General features: G+C 38.3%; 2 protein-coding genes across 8 annotated transcripts in view; one reads left to right on the top strand and one right to left on the bottom strand.

Annotated features, from left to right (window-relative positions):
• f9a (coagulation factor IXa) overlaps window positions 1-11,610 on the top strand; it is a 103,108-nt gene extending 91,498 nt beyond the window's left edge. The window contains exons 1-8 of one of the 2 annotated variants that reach the window (XM_058649245.1): window positions 8,376-8,482; window positions 8,715-8,896; window positions 8,971-8,995; window positions 9,095-9,208; window positions 9,586-9,717; window positions 9,812-10,140; window positions 10,255-10,378; window positions 10,799-11,610. In XM_058649245.1, coding sequence (XP_058505228.1) covers window positions 8,428-8,482; window positions 8,715-8,896; window positions 8,971-8,995; window positions 9,095-9,208; window positions 9,586-9,717; window positions 9,812-10,140; window positions 10,255-10,378; window positions 10,799-11,394 — 1,557 coding nt within the window. In that variant the 5' untranslated portion in view covers window positions 8,376-8,427 and the 3' untranslated portion in view covers window positions 11,395-11,610. Of the gene's footprint in view, window positions 1-8,375; window positions 8,483-8,714; window positions 8,897-8,970; window positions 8,996-9,094; window positions 9,209-9,585; window positions 9,718-9,811; window positions 10,141-10,254; window positions 10,379-10,798 lie in introns of those variants that run through there. The other variant, XM_058649246.1, reaches the window with a different exon arrangement.
• A 166-nt stretch (window positions 11,611-11,776) lies between these two features.
• Window positions 11,777-23,223, bottom strand: part of mcf2a (MCF.2 cell line derived transforming sequence a) — a 38,823-nt gene continuing 27,376 nt past the window's right edge. For 4 of the 6 annotated variants that reach the window (XM_058649238.1, XM_058649239.1, XM_058649243.1 and 1 more), the window contains 3 exons: window positions 13,987-14,099; window positions 13,778-13,881; window positions 11,777-13,692 (listed from right to left, as the gene is read on the bottom strand). In XM_058649238.1, the coding sequence (XP_058505221.1) occupies window positions 13,652-13,692; window positions 13,778-13,881; window positions 13,987-14,099 (258 nt within the window). In that variant the 3' untranslated portion in view covers window positions 11,777-13,651. Of the gene's footprint in view, window positions 13,693-13,777; window positions 13,882-13,981; window positions 14,100-23,223 lie in introns of those variants that run through there. The other 2 variants (XM_058649241.1, XR_009242078.1) reach the window with 2 other exon arrangements.

Genomic DNA, 23,223 nt, shown 5'->3' with positions numbered 1-23,223 from the left:
CCTAAAGTGGACATTAATGAAAGAAGACAGAGTTACTGCAGAGTTGAACAAAATCATACTTGCACATTTCCTCCCAACTTAACTGCTGATGCTTTGGAAAAAAATTGCACCAGTGACTTGTTTTATGTGTGTGAGAACTAACAATAACACTCTGCTGAGTCTTTTGCTGCCATATGGTGCTACGTTGGTACAGTGCATGGTAGCTGATGGACAGACAGACTGATCGATTGACCGATTTGACTGTATTGATCCTTATACCAGGCTAATTCACTTGTTACAGCAATAAAAGGAGGCCAGGGTGAGACAAGTGACGAGTACAAAGTAGGAATAGAATAAGCAGAAACAAAAAATAAAAGTAAGCAGTGAAATAAGAAATAAAAAAAAGCAATACAAAAAGATATTGAACTTATTAAATGATTTTCAGGGCCATACAAGGATTGCAAAAACATGCGGTGATAAACTTAAGTTATTTAATAATTTATTTATAAATAAATCGCGCTGATGTTTTCACGCCTTAAAGCCAGTGACGTAAACAAACTTTAATGTATATCACGTACAGTATCTGCTACTAATAGAAAATTAAAATTTAAAAAACGACACTTTCCAGAACTTACAATTTAGATGTATCCCAGTCTCTTTGAGTGCTGTCCAGTTCTTTTTCTGGACGTGTGTATTCAGCACTATCATCACATCAAAATCTATTTCAGTTGCATGGATACCACAGTCACGCATCGCATCTGCAACACGGTACCAATAGTAAGAGAGCTTCTTGACAAGAGCTGCCCTGAAAAGCACCCAGGTTGATGTTTGTGGAGGAGCCACTACGAGTGCAGGGAAGAGGAATCAGTCCCAAAAATCATTTTCATGGAAAGGCATTGAGGTGCTGGAGTGTAATTAATGTTCCAGTGTTGTGCAGTTGGGTTAGACGTCCGTCTCTGCTCGCAGTTGTGAGCTTGATTCCAGCCCTGTGTGTGGCTGATAAGGCAATCAGGCTTGTTCTGTTACAGGGACAACAATGACAGCAGATACAAGCTGGAGGTCGTGAAGTGTGTGTGTGTGTGTGTGTGTGTGTGTGAGTGTGTGTGTGTGTGTGTGTGTGTGTGTGTGTGTGTGTGTGTGTGTGTGTGTGTGTGTGTGTGTGTGTGTGGTGTAATATGGATTACATTTTTATCACAAACAAGCATCACATCAAACAAGAGTGTTTCACACTCAGATTGTCCCTTGAACCATTGCATCTTGTGACATTCACTCTTATCAGAGCATGGCGGAGTTCTTCAGGTTCACTGGATACTTTACCTTTGATTTGATTGAACTTGGTAAATGTTGCCATGAGTGAAAGAACATGGAACACGATGTGGGAGTGTTTTGGCAAATACACTGTGTGCTGTTTACTGTCATTTATATTTATGATACAGTTATGCAATACATGGTCCACTATCACGATACATCGGTTCTGTGACGATCAAGACAATCATATAGCGATACATCAAGATATCGGTCGAACTGAAGAAAAGAAATTGAAATTGAAAAATGCAGGATTTCTCTATTTACTCACGACATAGAGAACAAAGTGCATGGAGTCTATGTACTGAATGTGGATGGGGCATCTCTTAACGCAGCTTATAACACTGTAAACTCCCTCTTCTTCGGCTTGATTGATTAAAATATCGATATTTGCCCCGGCGTGTCGATTATTGTACATACATGACCTCTGCTGCACCACACGGTTATTATGTCAGAATGTCTGGTGTGCTTCTAGTCTGCATTTTGAAAATAGGTTTTTCAGGTTTAAGTCTGGACTTTTCCCTTTTCTGAACGGCTATAAAAAGTCACAGCGCTGCTTGTAACTTGTAAGCCATAACTGAGATTCACGGAGCTAATGTATGAGTGGAGTAGCTTTTGGCATGTTGTTCCACCTCCTAAGCCAAGTTTGTGTGTTTGTGTGTGTGTTTTTTTTCCCGTGGTCATATTAACGTCTACAGGCTCGCACATAAAAGTGATGGATTTCGTCGAACAATACTCATCAGACTGTTGCGCCGGCTCATTTATCTCGGAGCCTCACGGAGCTGAAGCGCATTGACCTCAAAGGTCAGAACAGGGTCAGCAAGGTATTTTACAACCGCAAGAGGTCAGGGTCGAAAGGTGTGGCGCACAGTCGTATTTCTGTCAGGTCTTCATATAACCCTCCACATTATTGACATGGCTGCTCCCCAGATTGCATTTTTTTATATCTCTAATGTCACAGAGTCCGTATATTTCTGCTCTGGGACCGATGATCTACATATATTCGGCACAGGTGATGAAGACTCCATCAGTCCAGTGGCAGGAAAGCCGCTATATTATCACCCGAGCAATGCAAAGTTCAAATTGATTCATTATAATGGAAAAATGTCACTCGACCGATTTCCACCTCGTTGGCGTCGCAGGTTTTTTTTTTGGGAACTAATTTTTGACATTCAGCAGAAAAAAAAGTGAGTTTTATAGGCACTTTCTGACCAGGAGCGATGGAAGCTCCACTTTTCATTAACGCTGGCTGAACATCCCTGAGCCGCCAGCGCCTGTCAGCTCAGCTGCATCACGGCTCACAGGGCCAGGAGTAGATCTGAGCTCTCTCCGGTTTTTTTAGGACTCAGAACAGCACTTTATTTTCTGGGTCGCTATTGGCAAGAGCAAGGAGAGATATATTGCGAACCACAGCACTGGATTATTTTTAGTGATTCAGTGTCGTTTGTCTCACGTCGTACATTTTAAATACAAACGTTTAAGGCAAATGTGGGCACCCATAAATAATGAATTTGCAAAATGATCTAAAGCCATGGACTAATTAGAAAAGGCATTACTGGGTCACTGTCCCACTTAGCTTTACCTAGTTTGATAAGTTTGAAATCCATACCTGAGACAGGAAATACTGTATGGCTTCATTTTCTTGCATTTAGAACTAAAATACATAAATAGGCTTCACTGTTACATTTATATTTTTACTTTTACTTGTTTTCCCATGTATATAAGATTACTAAATGTCATCAGTACATTTACCTTACATCTATCTTTGTTCAGAGTGGGATTCAAACCCATGCTTGTCTGCTTTCCTCTCCCCTCCTTTCACCTCCTTCCTCTTCTTCTCCATCTTATACGGCCAATTGTTCCCCAGCTTAATCCACACGAGACAGGAAACACTGTATGGCTTAATTTTCTTGCATTTTAGAACAAAGATTTACATAAATATCAAGACTTTTTATTTCTCCTCATTCACAGGAAAGGGATTGTGGACATCGTATATCTTTTAAAGGGAAGAAATAATATTGAATTGTCATGTAAAGCTCCATCATATGACATTTTAAAAGGCAAATCTGCTTTAACTGTACGTGTAACCCGTGTTATAGTCGAGTCACAAGTCCTGGAAGTGAACACTTGAGTGGGACTGCAACACTGAGAGTAACTACGATTGTTTTGTTTTGTTTTGTTTGTTGAAATGTTGTTTCTTTGCTGGCAGGATTACAGCTGAAAGGCCTCCAAGAGTCTGGGCTGTGACTTGTGTTGTTAAGCCTGTAAATCCAAACACTACCTCTCTTTGTCGTCAGGAAAATATCAAGGCAATTTCTGAAAATGTCAGGGAGTTTGGCTCGGCAAGGGTGTAGGCATGCGGGGGGAATGGATGCGAAACATTAGGCTTTCAAATTAAAGAAACGACTCTGATAATTAACGAAGCGAAACACTCTCAAATGTCACATTAATGTCAATGACTTTATACCGAGAAGACGGGGGTGTGTGTGTGTGTGTGTGTGTGTGTGTGTGTGTGATTCAGTGTTTATCTTTTACCGCTATATTGTGCAGTGAGTGGCACTTAGTAATGCAAGTTTGGATTCTTTTGAGTATTAAAACATATATAAGATGTTATTGTTATTAATCCATAATCAAGCACAGCGTTAGCACAAAAGCAGGGAGAAAACTCATAGTCTGGCTAGCTTTGCCACGGCTGTGAGGTTGCCAGGCAACCTCCAGCAAAATTCCATAATAAAACCTGTCACTTTTACGCTTGGGTTTATGTACAAAGCTGTAACACACTTATTAATGATCTTTAGTGGTTTATTTTGCACACAGAGCCAGTCTACATTCACGCGCAGCCTCGGTTTCTTGTTGAGTCCTGGTTGTTGCTTTTTTAAAGTATAACAGTCAGTGGACAGTGACACCGTCCCTTTATTAGTTCTGTTTTATCGAGAATAAAAACGCTGCTGTTTTCCAGCAGGTGACATCACAGTGAGACTGTCTTTTTATTGTTCTGTCTCCATAGGATCTCTCGTAAAATAATCACCTCCTTTGCTTCTTCCGGAGACGATGCTGTGTTTACTCTCGACACAAATAAAACCGAGAAGGATCCAGTGTGTAACGCTGCTCGTTCAGCCTTCAGGTTTTGTAAAGTGCTGTGTCAGTAGCTCTTCTTCACCAGGCTGCCAGTGGGTTGATTATCCAAAACTGGCACAGAGGGACAATGGTGTTCATAAGAAACCCAACAAAAACTAGATGACTAAGTGTTTTTATGTCACAAAGGATTATTTTTTTTAATTATGCACTTTTCATTCTAATCACTGTGTGGATAGGAGATACATTTTAAAAAGCGATGCGTAATCCACTCCACGGGGATTATTCAGTCCACAGACAGCAAAGTGTCGGAGCAGCCGAGAGCTGCTGCCAAAACGCATTGAGAGTGTGACGAGTATAGATCATGCTGGGTCATTCTGGGTGAAAGTTTAGCTGCTAAGGTTACAGACGGCGCAGATGCAGTGAGTTCTGCCTGTGACATTCAGCGTCTCTGTGGAAAATTGGAACTTTCGTAGTTTATCGGTTTTTGCAAACCTTGTATGACACTGAAATCGTTTAATAAGTAAGAAGAAGAAGAAGAAGAAGAAGCCCACATGTTCATCAACTCGAGTATAATATACAATATTTATCGTATTAGTTTAGGTAATAAAATGCATTTATTAATGCACACAATCAGTGATTGTTCTCGATGAACTGCTTTACACTACAGTTTTGCCATTCACCCACTTCAATATGGGATTAAGCGTCTTGCTTAAGGACACATATACACTAGCAGAGCCAGGAATGGAACCCACAACCTTCCAGTTGAAAGACAACTCACCCTACCACTGAGCTACCAATCCTAACTCCTCATATTTTAAATACTTTTACTGCTCCTAAAACTTGTCAGAAAAATACTTTTGATACTAAAGTACAATAAATGTTATATACTTCAAGACTTTTACTTAAGTGATGTTGTAAAAAAAAGTGACTTCAACTTCTAAGGGCTTCTTTCCCCTGCTCACCCCTGTGCCAACCATCTATACACACAAACACTTCCTCTGTCAGAGCTGATAGTATTGCTTGACAATAACCCGGCAGCATAATACAAGCTAGCTACGTCCAAGACCACAACATATACACATGTGCACTGTCACACACATTTCTGTGAAATCCAGGCTTTTCATCGTAATCTTCACAGCCAAGTAGACATCATATGTGTTGGACTGTTGTACAAGTAAATGGTACGAGTGTGTTTCCTGACGTAGCCCTCGAAAGGGTCTATGCAGTTCTTTTTCCATTTCACGCCGCCCAAGTTTGAGCTGTACAATCAGTCTGATTTAAACTGACAGAGGAAGATTTTATTGCAACAAAACATAAACCTTCCGCTAATGACACCATGTCCCTGGTGAAAGACTGAGGTCAGGGCCGCTTCTTCGCCCTCACAGCCCAGGAGATGCCGTACGGTAAGAATCTATAGCACGAAGCAAGCGTCAAGAGTTTCTATTATTTTCGAGGCCGTGACTCGATCCTTCACTGTGGCGACTAATCTAATTGGAGCAGACACCGACTCCCCATCTATGTGATGCTGCCAAAGGCGGCAGAGAAGACGGAGATGTCAGGGAGATCTTCGTAAATCAATAGTCAGTCACAGGCAATTTTTACTCCTGTCCATTCATGAGTTCACGCTGTCAGTCTATAAGACACTCATTAGCATTCTCAACTCCTCACCGCCGCGTTAACAGCAGAAATTACCATTGCTATTTTCTCTTGTGCTATAGTTAAGCCCAGCCTGTCTCGCACCTCCACTCGGCAATTAAACCACATTCAGAGAGACTGTGTGTGGAAAAGGTGTCGCTGGATTTGTTCGTGAGCCCACAGTTTTTCAGCGACAGAGTTACTTTTAGAAGAATGACTGGATGAGTGCAGTGCAGCGAGCCTACTGTAATCAATTCTGTGGCATCTTCATCTTTTTTAGTCACAAATCACAATATTTGTGCGGATAAGTGTTTAACTCTGATATCCATCGCGGCTGGAAGTGATGGAGGAGCTCTCGTATTGAGCAGACAGTATTAATTACTCGCGTATGAATTATTCAGCCTTTAAACGACTCAATGAAATATAAATGCCTGCAGTCAATAGTTGCCAACACTTGAGAAGACTTTGGACTCCCTGTGGGGGGATCTCAGATGCATCTTCTACGCTCCACCACCAAACGACACTCGAGTTAAATCTTCGGCCAGCGCGTGCTGAATCAGCACAGGCTGTTCAGTGGCCACGACGTAATTATCTTGTGTATTGATTGACTCTATTGAATATGATCATGTATGTGGAGATTAGAGGTGGACAATAAAGTGAAGTTTTTATTGAAAATATAATAATTATAAAAATAATTCCTGTGACGTCTTTTTTTTAATAGCATAATATTTAACTACAGATGTAGCATAACCTGACATAAACAAATGATACATGAACTTATATACTTATATACAGTACTTATACTTATTAATAATATTTTTCAGGCTAACCCGAACACAAATGCAATGAATACAACCAAATCCATATAATTACAGAATCACTTAAAAATCACTTCGACTTTTTGTGCAAAGATGAATAATGTAAATGTAATAATTACATTACATTAGTAGGGCCACACGGTGGTGTAGTGGTTAGCACTCTCGCCTTGCAGCGAGAAGACCCGGGTTCGAGCCCCGGTTGGAACAAGGGCCTTTCTGCATGGAGTTTGCATGTTCTCCCCGTGTGTGCGTGGGTTCTCTCCGGGTTCTCCGGCTTCCTCCCACAGTCCAAAAACATGCAATGTGGGGATAGGTAAATTGAACACTCTAAATTGACCATAGGAGTGAGTGTGAGAGTGAATGGTTGTTTGTCTCTATCTGTGTCTGGCCCTGCGATGGACTGGCGAACTGTCCAGGGTGTACCCCGCCTATCGCCCGATGTAGCTGAGATTGGCACAGCACCCCCCGCGACCCTCTGGCAGAGGATAAAGCGGTAGATGATGATGACTGACTGATGACATTACATTAGTATTACTATATATATATATATATATTATTTAATATATAATTATTATCAAATAGATCTATTGTAACTGGAAGGTTGCCTGTTTGAGTCCCCCACCACATCAAAAAAAAAGGGCTGGAGTACCTCTGAGCAAGGTAGTGCTGCCCACTGCTCCTAATTCTTGGAAGGTTTCTAGTAGAGGATGGGTTAAATGCAGAGAAGGAATAATAAAGGACTCATTTATTTATTATGATATTGTTTAGTCACACACACACACACACACACACACACACACACACAAAGATCCCATCATATAAAACAGTTTGTTGCTTGAGCATTTTTTAAACCTACATTTTAGGTTTGTGTGTCTCATTATTTCCACTGCGGTCATCATGGATAGACGATGTGATCAGAGATGGTCTCATACTGTCTTATACTGTGTTGTGTTGAAGGTCTGAGGTGAATGTCTGCCACCTAGTGGTTAAAAGTCCAAAGTGCATTCCATTTAATGGCTCTTTTTTGTGGCTTACACACTGTATCAAAGTTGTTGAAATTGTTTTACAAAATAAACAATTTTTAATTCAGTTGAAAACGTTTATTTAACTTTATGGTTTTGCGCAAATATAATGAGGCTCAATTCAAACTATCTTAAGATATTGAGGCTGTAGATTATAGTTAATAATAAAAAAAAAAAGTCCACAATTTGTAATGTCCACTGCCACAGTCACAAACTACCAGTACTTTTTGCATATCTACATTCAGTTTTGATAACATAAGATGTGGATTTTTAAGTTTATATTATATTAGTAATATTCATTTCTGTGTAATACCATTTGTTCAGGTCTTTAAATGTGACACAGGGGTCAGTTTAGACTCGGAAAGTCCAGGATTGCATTAAATGGTGAATCATCCGTTGTCCTCATGTTATGTTCTGTTAGTAATATACAAATAAACATACTCGTCTTTTTGGATGTGGATGTTTTGCCAGACAATCTTTGGTTTGTTCCGGGGGGAAAAAAACAAACAAAAAACCGACTGAGTGCCCATGTGCAAACATGTTTTTGTACTTTGGAGTGTGCATCGGTCGAGACATCAGTACAATTTGAAATGGAGTTTCTGTCTTTGGTTTTGCTGCTTTGGGGCTTTGAGGAGCTCTCTGGAGGTATGATACCAGTATTTTTTGATGCCTATAAATAATTCCTCGTGTGTCGAGGTTTATTTTAGTAGTGCAATCTTTTCTTGTGAACTTGTGAACAGGTGTGGGAGGATTCTTCGTATTACACCTATTGATACTAGAATATATAGAAAGAATATCTCTGAACATGATATAGCTATAATTGCGATTAAGGAGACAAAGACACGCTCTGAAAACATGTGTTTTTTGGTCACTGCAGCTCCAGCCTCAGGCCCCGTGTTTCTCTCCGGCCAGGCAGCCGGCACTGTCCTGAGGAGACACAGACGGTATAACACGGGGATTTTTGAGGAGATGCTGCAGGGGAACCTGGAGCGCGAGTGTATGGAGGAATCTTGTGACTTGGAAGAGGCCAGGGAGACGTTTGAGAACGACGAAAAGACGGTGCGTGGTTGTTCCTTTTTGTTATTTTTATACGCAAAGTTGTGTTTTTTTACTGACTTTACTCTGTGTTTTAGATGGAGTTCTGGGCTGCATATGTAGGTAAGACTGTGTTTAATGAAAGAATGATCTCCTGTGTAAACTACGTTGTATAAGTCGTGGACACATGACTGTGACGGGCTTGTGTCTGGTCATCCTCAGATGGAAACCAGTGTAAGCCGAATCCATGTCTGAACCAGGGCTCATGCAAAGACCATCTTGGCTCCTTCACCTGCACGTGTCTGCACGGCTTCACTGGCAGGAAATGTGAGATCGGTAAGTCATGAGCCCTGCGGCTGGATTTAAATACAATTAGATACGTGTGCTACACGATATGAGTTTGTTGAGAATATGAGATGAGATGGGATCGTGTGTCAGTCCCGACGGATACACAGCCAGATGCTTTTTCCTTTTTCTTTGCCCTGGTTTACAAATGTAATCAGTGGCTTGTGTGGCTCTTCACTGTGGTCACTTTTAGGTTCCAAAAATAGCTTTGTTATTTTTAGAAGTTCCATTTACAGCAGCCAAAGTGACCTTTCTCTCTCTCTCTCTCTCTCACCATGTTTTCCTGAATCACAACAATCACAAAACAAACATTTAAATGAGGTGGTACGTTATTAATACTATTTAAATACCAATTTTTTCCTGCTCAGTCGTTGCAAAAAGATGTGACGTGAACAATGGCGACTGCATGCACTTCTGCGAGTCGATGGGAACCTTTGGAGCTAAATGTTCCTGCGCGACAGGATACGAGTTGATGGAGGAAGGAATCTGCGAACCAGCAGGTACCGTGTCGTCCTCAGTCAACCGGGGGTTGAACATGATAATTATGAAACTTAATTATCAATTATTGTTAATTATTGTTTCTCACATCACCAGATGAATTCCCATGTGGCCGAACCGCTCTGACAGCAGCGAGTGAAGTATACAGCAGGTCTCTGCTCGGCCGTAAGAATACAAGTCTGCCAAACAACACTTCACTGAGCAACGTCACCACCACCACCACCACCACCACATCCTCTCCCTCAGCTCCAGCCACCTCCACTGCCTCGCTTCCAACCACAACAGAGTCTGAAGACGATAACGACTGGAGGAAACTGCCACTGTGGGTGTTTGAGGAGGCCGAGGGCCCCACCGAGGAACCGAGTCGTCCTTTTAAACGCATTGTAGGTGGAGAGGCAGTAACTCCAGGAGAGATCCCATGGCAGGTATTGTATGGAAATAGAAGCATAAGAGTGTGTGAGGCTTTCTCAGGAGGAAAACGACAGGGAAGCGTTACAATTACTTGCTGTTCACAGCTCCGTCCTCCCTCTTTTGTGCAGGTGGCTTTGGTATTACATCCCAGCGGCGATTTATTCTGTGGGGGCTCCATTCTCAGCAAGAGTTGGATTATTACTGCGGCCCACTGCTTGGCAGAGGCAGGAGGGGCTTTTGTCGTCCGAGTGGGTAAGAGCCACATTTCACCTCTGCTCCGTGCGAAGCGGTCTTTACGTTAGTCACGTTTACTGTTGTGATTTATTTAAAGATGAGATAAATTTGTGTTTTTGAACTGGAAAGAAAAAAAAAAGATGACTAGCACTCTTGCATGTGCAGTATGACCCAGGTTTGTGACCCGGTCGGAAAACAGGGGCCTTTGTTTTGCATGTTCTCCTGTGTGTGCATGACTTTCCTCCTACAGTCAAAAGACACACAGATTTGGGGATTAGGATTTGGATTAGTGAATGTGAATGGTTGTTTGTCTCTATGTGGCCCTGTGATAGACTAGGACGCGTCACCCTATGTCAGCTGGGATTGAGCGGTAGAAGATGAATGAATGAATGTAACACCTGCTGCATGTTTTACTGTGTGTCATGTCTCCACCTGTAGGCGAGTATAACGTCAACATCAACGAGGGCACGGAGCAGGACTATGAAGTGCTGAGGCACCACGCCCACCCGCGCTACAACGCCAGCGTGAGCTTGTACAACCACGACATCGCCCTGCTCTACCTCAAAACCCCCCTCGCCTTCTCCGCAACCGTGCGGCCCATCTGCATAGGGCCCGCGGTCTTCACTGAGACCCTCGTAAAGGCCGCCTCCCCGGCGACGGTCAGCGGATGGGGCCGGACGCGCTTCATGGGCGCCACGTCCAACACGCTGCAGAAGGTGGAGGTTCCCGCCGTAGATCGGACGGAGTGTAAGGACAGCAGCCGCTCCAGGATCAGCCCGTTCATGTTCTGTGCGGGGTACTACAGCGAGAACAAAGACGCCTGTCAGGGAGACAGCGGAGGGCCTCATGCGAACAGCGTGCACGACACGTGGTTCCTGACGGGCATCGTCAGCTGGGGCGAAGAATGCGCAAAGGACGGGAAGTACGGCGTGTACACGCGCGTGTCGCTGTACTACCGCTGGATCAACCACGTCATGGGACTAACCAAACAGATGCTTGCGTTCGACGTGGAAGATCCCGTCCTGGTCATTTAAATGTTATAAAGAATATAGAAGAATTTCAACTTTTTACTTTGTGAATCTTTGTCAATAAAATGTTGCTTTCAATTGTACATTGTTAACATAGTTTGGCGAGCAGATTGGGAACATTCAAATTCAAAATGTGCAATTTGTATATTGACTGAATCACAAATAAATTCCACCAAATAACTTGAGGACAAACAAACCCAAAATAAATAACCTTAAGGATTTTGTGAAACGTCCAGTCTTATTTAAGTGCAACACTCCCATCTGCTGGTGAAACAGCAGAGAAAGAAAACATAACTCAAGAAAACTGACAAACAAAACATTTGGAATCAGCCAAACGTAACATGTTACTTGAATTATTCCAGTGACTAAAAAAACAAAACAATTATAGCAATAAATAATTTGTTTTTATTTGTTTTACTGTACAGAATTGAAGCCATACAAAAAGAAGCCAGTTCAGAACAGTGACAGGCTATTGCTCAGTTGCCATGCATTTTCCTATTAAAGAAACTCTAAGCAACGTATTTATGCCACTTGGCTTGGAGCAGTGCATCTTATTTTTTGTTTTCCAACCTGGAGAATGTGTGCATAATCTGCAGCATTTTGGATTTAAGTTTAAGGAAATAACAAAAATGTCATCATAAGCTAAAACTGACAAAAAAGAAAGAAAGAAAGAAGCAGAGCATTGCTCTTGTGCAGTCAAACATAGCTCCTGTAAATGTATGGAAATGAAAATGTAATTCCGGGGATGCACAGATACTTCACAATATGAAGGAACAACACGGCAGCAAAATAAATAAATGAACAACATAGAAAATGTGCTGTACGAAGCAGCCCCTGCTGCTTCCCACACTCATTTCCATATCAAACACAGCATATCAAAGGCAGCCCTCCGACTGGGGCCTCAATTTGATGTGGTAAATTCATATAAGTCTGCAATCAATATTTAATTAAGCGTTCGACATAGAGGGTTTATTTCATGTTGGCTGTATGATCTCCTTTAAAGCGGAAACCAAGATTAACTGAGCTGTAATGATGGGGAGGAAACAGAGGGGCAAACACAGCCTAATCTCCCTTTTCTCCTTTTGTTTTCTCTTAATCTGACTCGCTCGCCCCCTTCTCCACGCCGTGACTGACAGTCGCGGCTCCGAGAAAAAGATCCCAAGAAGACCGACAAGGGTTTGACGCTCCGCGGCTCGCGCTTCAGATTTGTTTACGGCGCGCACCGAGGAATACTTTGCCGTCACTCTTCATCATGTTTGCCTGTGTCTTTACATTATGATCACTGACACGTCAACTGTTGTCTCCTCTGCCTCCCAAACATGTCATTCAAGCATAAACAAAGGAAGTAACAGCATGAATCAGGGGGAAATCCACAGTAAAAGAGGTAAAGCATAGAATACATTCACAGACAATAGGTGGCTTTCGGTTCCTCTATTGTCCTTCCACATTATTAAAGTGCCTGTTGGATATTTCATAGGTCAGGTTAAAGCGAGACTATTTGATTTTTTTTGTTTGCAAACACTACACACGCGAGATATCTAAAAGAGCGGGAATAAAAAAAAGGCATTATGGCATGGCACATTTTGGCATTTGAACTTTCTAGACTGCCATAAGGAGTGAAATGTAAGAAAAGCACAGTGAAGTATTCAATGGAAAACGTCAACGGCACAAAAGATGAGACACTGTGGTACACTCGCCGTTAAAAATGATGTACAAAAGCCTCCGCTGTCAGTGTTTTAGGCGAATCCTCGGTGATTGTCCGTCCAGCGCACACTACGACAGAAAAGAGCATACGCGCGCGGCGGTGCCATGAGCTCAGGGTCAAGCTGGAATGAAACATGTCTTTTGTGACTCACTCCTGCAGCGGCAACCAACACATCCTGACTACATGTGTGTTGCAGATGGAGTGAGCGAAGGACAAGAGCACTAATCAGAGAGGAGGACGACCAATCAGGATCCAAAGATTGATGATTGATGGTCCAGAAGGGCTCAACAGTTCCTCCGCCTTTGTGCTGACGCCACAGTTCACATTCACAAGCGGCAAACACTGGCCCGGGTGATTGTCCATCGAAACCTTGGAAAATAAACAATCGCGACATTTCCAACTTTGTGTTTTTGATGACTGGACTGTTCTGGAAAAGAGCAGGGACTGAGGAGTGGGGAGGCTGATAGTGCATCAGTTTGGAACAGGTATGGCTCAGTCGATCCCTTTCCTCTGTCCATCCACAGGGAAATATTAGATTCACAGTCTGTGCTTTCTTCTCTACGGGGAGCTGAGCTTTCTCACCTTCAGGTTCCCTGGGTCTACAAGACAATACACAGAGGTTTAAAGTGAGGGTTATACTATACCTCAGCATTACAGTTTGCCCACGTCTTTTCTTTTCTTTACCCCCGAGTCTGGAGGAGTGTCCTCGGTTGCTGTCTCCGACGATCAGCTGCAGGCTGGCAGCGCCGAGAAAGCCCTCCAGTCGTCGACTCAGATTCTTTACCAGCCTGAAATAAAGGGTAAAAATGTCATCAATATTTTTTACATTTATACACGTCTGGCAAAGGCACAGTGTTAAAAGCTAAAGAAAAAAAGAAAGAAAACAACCTCACCAGCGCCCCCTGTTGTCTTCATACTGGAGTTGAATTACGTCTCCGCGTTTGATCGCGATGCTTTCTGGTCCATTTTGTAAACAGTCAGCTAAAGCTCTGTATCTGCCTGGAGACTAACACAGAGGGAAAGTGTCAACACAAAGTCTCTTTTATTAGTGTGTTGTACTGACTTATTTCATTTATATGACTGTTTTTTAAAAAAAAGCACTGATACGTAAACACATAAAAGTGCAATGCTATAATACTCAAAGGAAAAGAGCCACAAAAATGGCACATGAGTCATGGAGTACATGTTTATTTTTTTCACATTTTGCATGACATACTAAAGTATGACTTTTTTGTCCATTTTTGGACAACATGCTATACTATGACTTTGTTGTCTAATTTTGGACGACATTCTGTACTATGACTTTTTTGTCCATTTTTGGACAACATGCTATACTATGACTTTGTTGTCTAATTTTGGACGACATTCTGTACTATGACTTTTTTGACCATTTTTGGACGACATACAATACTATGACCATTTTGTGCATTGTGGATGACATACAATACTATGACTTTTTTGTCCATTTTTGGATGACGTTTTTGTCTCATTTTGGACGACATACATTACTATGACTTTTTTGACGATTTGTGGACGACATACTAAAGTATGACTTTTTTGTCTCATTTTGGAGGACTTACTATACTATGACTTTTTTCTCCATTTTTGGACGACATGCTATACTATGACTTTTTTGTCTCATTTTGGACGACATACAATACTATGACTTTTTTGTCCATTTTTGGATGACATACTATACTATGATTTTTTTTTTCCATTTTTGGACGACATACTATACAAGACTTTTTTGTCTCATTTTGAAGACATGCTATACTATGACTTTTTTGACCATTTTTGGACGACATACTATACTCTGACTTTTTTGTCTCATTTTGAAGACATGCTATACTATGACTTTTTTGACCATTTTTGGACGACATACTATACTCTGACTTTTTTGTCCATTTTTGGACGACATACTATACTATGACTTTTTTGTCTCATTTTGGACGACATACTAAAGAATCACTTTTTTGTCTCATTTTGGACGACATGCTATACTATGACTATTTTGTCTCATTTTGTACGACATACTAAAGTATGACTTTTTTGTCTCATTTTGGACGACATACTATACTATGACTTTTTTGATGATTTTTGGACGACATACTAAAGAATCACTTTTTTGTCTCATTTTGGACAACATACTATACTATGACTTTTTGACGATTTTTGGACGACATACTAAAGTATGACTTTTTTGTCTCATTTTGGACGACTTACTATACTATGACTTTTTTCTCCATTTTTGGACGACATGCTATACTATGACTTTTTTGACCATTTTTGGACGACATACTATCCTATGACTTTTTTGTCTCATTTTAGACGACATACAATACGATGACTTTTTTGTCCATTTTTGGATGACATACTATGTACTATGACTTTTTTGACCATTTTTGGACGACATGCTATACTATGACTTCTTTGTCTCATTTTGGACGACATACAATACGATGACTTTTTTTTCCATTTTTGGACGACATACTATACTCTGACTTTTTTGTCTCATTTTGAAGACATGCTATACTATGACTTTTTTGACCATTTTTGGACGACATACTATACTATGACTTTTTTGACCATTTTTGGACGACATGTTATACTATGATTTTTTGTCTCATTTTGTACGACATACTAAAGTATGACTTTTTTGTCTCATTTTGGACGACATACTATACTATGACTTTTTTGATGATTTTTGGACGACATACTAAAGAATCACTTTTTTGTCTCATTTTGGACAACATACTATACTATGACTTTTTGACGATTTTTGGACGACATACTAAAGTATGACTTTTTTGTCTCATTTTGGACGACTTACTATACTATGACTTTTTTCTCCATTTTTGGACGACATGCTATACTATGACTTTTTTGACCATTTTTGGACGACATACTATCCTATGACTTTTTTGTCTCATTTTAGACGACATACAATACGATGACTTTTTTGTCCATTTTTGGATGACATACTATGTACTATGACTTTTTTGACCATTTTTGGACGACATGCTATACTATGACTTCTTTGTCTCATTTTGGACGACATACAATACGATGACTTTTTTTTCCATTTTTGGACGACATACTATACTCTGACTTTTTTGTCTCATTTTGAAGACATGCTATACAATGACTTTTTTGACCATTTTTGGACGACATACTATACTATGACTTTTTTGTCTCATTTTGGACGACATACTAATGAATCACTTTTTTGTCTCATTTTGGACGACATGCTATACTATGACTATTTTGTCTCATTTTGTACAACATACTAAAGTATGACTTTTTTGTGTCATTTTGTACAACATACTAAAGTATGGCTTTTTTGTCTCATTTTGGACGACAAACTATACTATGACTTTTTTGATGATTTTTGGACGACATACTAAAGTATGACTTTTTTGTCTCATTTTGGACGACATACTATACTATGACTTTTTTGATGATTTTTGGACGACATACTAAAGTATGACTTTTTTGTCTCATTTTGGACGACTTACTATACTATGACTTTTTTGACAATTTTTGGACGACATACTATACTATGACTTTTTTGTCTCATTTTGTACAACATACTAAAGTATGACTTTTTTGTCTCATTTTGGACGACATACAATACTATGACTTTTTTTTCCATTTTTGGACGACATACTATACTATGACTTTTTTGTCTCATTTTGAAGACATGCTATACTATGACTTTTTTTACCATTTTTGGACGACATACTATACTATGACTTTTTTGACCATTTTTGGACGACATGTTATACTATGATTTTTTGTCTCATTTTGTACGACATACTAAAGTATGACTTTTTTGTCTCATTTTGGACGACATACTATACTATGACTTTTTTGATGATTTTTGGACGACATACTTAAGTATGACTTTTTTGTCTCATTTTGGACGACATGCTATACAATGACTTTTTTGACCATTTTTGGACGACATACTATACTATGACTTTTTTGTCTCATTTTGGACGACAAACTAAAGAATCACTTTTTTGTCAATTTTTGGACGACATACTATATACTATGACTTTTTTGACCATTTTTGGACGACATGCTTTACTATGACTTCTTTGTCTCATTTTGGACGACATACAATACGATGACTTTTTTTTCCATTTTTGGACGACATACTATACTATGACTTTTTTGTCTCATTTTGGACGACATACTAATGAATCACTTTTTTGTCTCATTTTGGACGACATGCTATACTATGACTATTTTGTCTAATTTTGTACAACATACTAAAGTATGACTTTTTTGTGTCATTTTGTACGACATACTAAAGTATGGCTTTTTTGTCTCATTTTGGACGACAAACTATACTATGACTTTTTTGATGATTTTTGGACGACATACTAAAGTATGACTTTTTTGTATCATTTTGGACGACATACTATACTATGACTTTTTTGATGATTTTTGGACGACATACTAAAGTATGACTTTTTTGTCTCATTTTGGACGACTTACTATACTATGACTTTTTTGACAATTTTTGGACGACATACTATACTATGACTTTTTTGTCTCATTTTGTACAACATACTAAAGTATGACTTTTTTGTCTCATTTTGGACGACATACAATACTATGACTTTTTTTTCCATTTTTGGACGACATACTATACTATGACTTTTTTGTCTCATTTTGAAGACATGCTATACTATGACTTTTTTTACCATTTTTGGACGACATACTATACTATGACTTTTTTGACCATTTTTGGACGACATGTTATACTATGATTTTTTGTCTCATTTTGTACGACATACTAAAGTATGACTTTTTTGTCTCATTTTGGACGACATACTATACTATGACTTTTTTGATGATTTTTGGACGACATACTAAAGTATGACTTTTTTGTCTCATTTTGGACGACATACTATACTATGACTTTTTTCTCCATTTTTGGACGACATACTAAAGTATGACTTTTTTGTCTCATTTTGGACGACTTACTATACTATGACTTTTTTGACCATTTTTGGACGACATACTATACTATGACTTTTTTGTCTCATTTTGGACGACATGCTATACTATGACGTTTTTGTCTCATTTTGGACGACATACATTACTATGACTTTTTTGACTATTTTTGGACGACATACTAAACTATGACTTTTTTGTCTCATTTTGGACGACATTTTGGATGACATACTATACTATGACTTTTTTGACCATTTTTGGACGACATACAATACTATGACTTTTTTGTCCATTTTTGGACGACATGCTATACTATGACTTTTTTTTCCATTTTTGGACGACATACTATACTATGACTTTTTTGTCTCATTTTGAAGACATGCTATACTATGACTTTTTTGACCATTTTTGGACGACATACTATACTATGACTTTTTTGTCCATTTTTGGATGACATACTAAAGAATCACTTTTTTGTCTCATTTTGGACGACATACTATACTATGAATTTTTGACGATTTGTGGACGACATACTAAAGTATGACTTTTTTGTCTCATTTTGGACGACTTACTATACTATGACTTTTTTCTCCATTTTTGGACGACATGCTATACTATGACTTTTTTGACCATTTTTGGACGACATACTATACTATGACTTTTTTGTCTCATTTTGGACGACATACAATACGATGACTTTTTTTTCCATTTTTGGACGACATACTAATGAATCACTTTTTTGTCTCATTTTGGACGACATACTAAAGTATGACTTTTTTGTCTCATTTTGGACGACATACTAAAGTATGACTTTTTGTCTCATTTTGGACGACAAACTATACTATGACTTTTTTGATGATTTTTGGACGACATACTAAAGTATGACTTTTTTGTCTCATTTTGGACGACATACTATACTATGACTTTTTTGATGATTTTTGGACGACATACTAAAGTATGACTTTTTTGTCTCATTTTGGACGACATACAATACTATGACTTTTTTTTCCATTTTTGGACGACATACTATACTATGACTTTTTTGTCTCATTTTGAAGACATGCTATACTATGACTTTTTTGACCATTTTTGGACGACATACTATACTATGACTTTTTTGGACGACATGTTATACTATGATTTTTTGTCTCATTTTGTACGACATACTAAAGTATGACTTTTTTGTCTCATTTTGGACGACATACTATACTATGACTTTTTTGATGATTTTTGGACGACATACTAAAGTATGACTTTTTTGTCTCATTTTGGACGACATACTATACTATGACTTTTTTCTCCATTTTTGGACGACATACTAAAGTATGACTTTTTTGTCTCATTTTGGACGACTTACTATACTATGACTTTTTTCTCCATTTTTGGACGACATGCTATACTATGACTTTTTTGACCATTTTTGGACGAAATACTATACTATGACTTTTTTGTCTCATTTTGGACGACATGCTATACTATGACGTTTTTGTCTCATTTTGGACGACATACATTACTATGACTTTTTTGACTATTTTTGGACGACATACTAAACTATGACTTTTGTCTCATTTTGGACGACATTTTGGATGACATACTATACTATGACTTTTTTGACCATTTTTGGACGACATACAATACTATGACTTTTTTGTCCATTTTTGGACGACATGCTATACTATGACTTTTTTTTCCATTTTTGGACGACATACTATACTATGACTTTTTTGTCTCATTTTGAAGACATGCTATACTATGACTTTTTTGACCATTTTTGGACGACATACTATACTATGACTTTTTTGTCCATTTTTGGATGACATACTAAAGAATCACTTTTTTGTCTCATTTTGGACGACATACTATACTATGACTTTTTTGACCATTTATGGACGACATGCTATACTATGACGTTTTTGTCTCATTTTGGACGACATACTATACTATGACTTTTTTGACAATTTTTGGACGACATGCTATACTATGACTTTTTTGTCTCATTTTGGACGACATACTAAAGTATGACTTTTTTGTCTCATTTTGAAAGACATACTATACTATGACTTTTTTGACGATTTTCGGACGACATACTAAAGTATGACTTTTTTGTCACATTTTGAACGACTTTCTATACTATGACTTTTTTGTCAATTTTTGGACGACATGCTATACTATGACTTTTTTGTCCATTTTTGGACGACATGCTATACCATGACTTTTTTGTCCATTTATGGACGACATGCTATACTACGAATTTTTTGGACGACATACTATACTATGACATTTTTCTCCATTTTTGGACGACATGCTATACTATGACTTTTTTGTCTCATTTTGGACGACATACTAAAGTATGACTTTTTTGTCTCATTTTGAAAGACAAACTATACTATGACTTTTTTGACGATTTTTGAACGACTTACTATACTATGACTTTTTTCTCCATTTTTGGACGACATGCTATACTATGACTTTTTTGTCCATTTTTGGACGACATGCTATACTACGACTTTTTTGGACGACATACTATACTATGACGTTTAGTCTCATTTTGGACAACATGGACACTATGACTTTTTTGTCCATTTTTGGACGACATATTTTTTTGTAAGACATCAGAAACTCTGATGTTCTTATTCACTTTTAAGATGTATCTGATGGGTTTTGATCCCTCAACCCCTGGTTTTGAGGCCAGTCTCTTAACCAATAGACCACTGCAGCTTAAAGCTGTGGCTTGAGACATTCTCAATCACGTATTTTTATTTTTTTGGACGACATACTAAAGCATTACTTTTTTATCAAATTTTGGACGACATGCTATACTATGACTTTTTTGACCATTTTTGGACGACATGCTATACTATGACTTTTTTGTCTCATTTTGGACGACATACTATACTATGACTTTTTTGACCATTTTTGGATGACATGCTATACTATGACTTTTTTGTCTCATTTTGGACGACATACTATACTATGACTTTTTTGACCATTTTTGAAAGACATACTATACTATGACTTTTTTGACGATTTTTGAACGACTTACTATACTATGACTTTTTTCTCCATTTTTGGACGACATGCTTTACTATGACTTTGTTGTCCATTTTTGGACGACATGCTATACTACGACTTTTTTGGACGACATACTATACTATGACGTTTTTGTCTCATTTTGGACGACATGCTATACTATGACTTTTTTGTCCATTTTTGGACGACATACTTTTTTGTAAGAATTTGGATGACATCAGAAACTCTGATGTTCTTATTCATTTTTAGGATGTATCTGATGGGTTTTGATCCCTCAACCCCTGGTTTTGAGGCCAGTCTCTTAACCACTAGACCACTGCAGCTTAATGCTGTGGCTTGAGACATTCTCAATCACGTATTTATTTTTTTTTGGACGACATACTAAAGCATTACTTTTTTATCAAATTTTGGACGACATGCTATACTATGACTTTTTTGTCTCATTTTGGACGACATACTATACTATGACTTTTTTGACCATTTTTGGATGACATGCTATACTATGACTTTTTTGTCTCATTTTGGACGACATACTATACTATGACTTTTTTGACCATTTTTGGAAGACATACTATACTATGACTTTTTTGTCTCATTTTGGACGACATACTGTACTATGACTTTTTTGGACGACATACTATACTATGACTTTTTTGTCTAATTTTGGACGACATACTGTACTATGACTTTTTTGACCATTTTTGGACGACATACTATACTATGACTTTTTTGTCAATTTTTGGACGACATGCTATACTATGACTTTTTTGTCAATTTTTGGACGACATACTATACTATGACTTTTTTCTCCATTTTTGGACGACATGCTATACTACGACTTTTTTGGACGACATACTATACTATGACGTTTTTGTCTCATTTTGGACGACATACTATACTATGACTTTTTTGTCTCATTTTGGACGACATACTGTACTATGACTTTTTTGACCATTTTTGGACGACATGCTATACTATGACTTTTTTGTCTCATTTTGGACGACATACTATACTATGACTTTTTTGACCATTTTTGAAAGACATACTATACTATGACTTTTTTGACGATTTTTGAACGACTTACTATACTATGACTTTTTTCTCCATTTTTGGACGACATGCTTTACTATGACTTTTTTGTCCATTTTTGGACGACATGCTATACTACGACTTTTTTGGACGACATACTATACTATGACGTTTTTGTCTCATTTTGGACGACATGCTATACTATGACTTTTTTGTCCATTTTTGGACGACATACTTTTTTGTAAGAATTTGGATGACATCAGAAACTCTGATGTTCTTATTCATTTTTAGGATGTATCTGATGGGTTTTGATCCCTCAACCCCTGGTTTTGAGGCCAGTCTCTTAACCACTAGACCACTGCAGCTTAATGCTGTGGCTTGAGACATTCTCAATCACGTATTTATTTTTTTTTGGACGACATACTAAAGCATTACTTTTTTATCAAATTTTGGACGACATGCTATACTATGACTTTTTTGTCTCATTTTGGACGACATACTATACTATGACTTTTTTGACCATTTTTGGATGACATGCTATATTATGACTTTTTTGTCTCATTTTGGACGACATACTATACTATGACTTTTTTGACCATTTTTGGAAGACATACTATACTATGACTTTTTTGTCTCATTTTGGACGACATACTGTACTATGACTTTTTTGGACGACATACTATACTATGACTTTTTTGTCTAATTTTGGACGACATACTGTACTATGACTTTTTTGACGACATACTATACTATGACTTTTTTGTCAATTTTTGGACGACATGCTATACTATGACTTTTTTGTCAATTTTTGGACGACATACTATACTATGACTTTTTTCTCCATTTTTGGACGACATGCTATACTACGACTTTTTTGGACGACATACTATACTATGACGTTTTTGTCTCATTTTGGACGACATACTATACTATGACTTTTTTGTCTCATTTTGGACGACATACTGTACTATGACTTATTTGACCATTTTTGGACGACATACTATACTATGACTTTTTTCTCCATTTTTGGACGACATGCTATACTACGACTTTTTTGGACGACATACTATACTATGACGTTTTTGTCTCATTTTGGACGACATACT

This window comes from Solea solea, chromosome 14 (assembly GCF_958295425.1).
Source record: "Solea solea chromosome 14, fSolSol10.1, whole genome shotgun sequence".
NCBI lineage: Eukaryota > Metazoa > Chordata > Actinopteri > Pleuronectiformes > Soleidae > Solea > Solea solea.
This window is presented reverse-complemented; position numbering and strand designations above follow the sequence as displayed.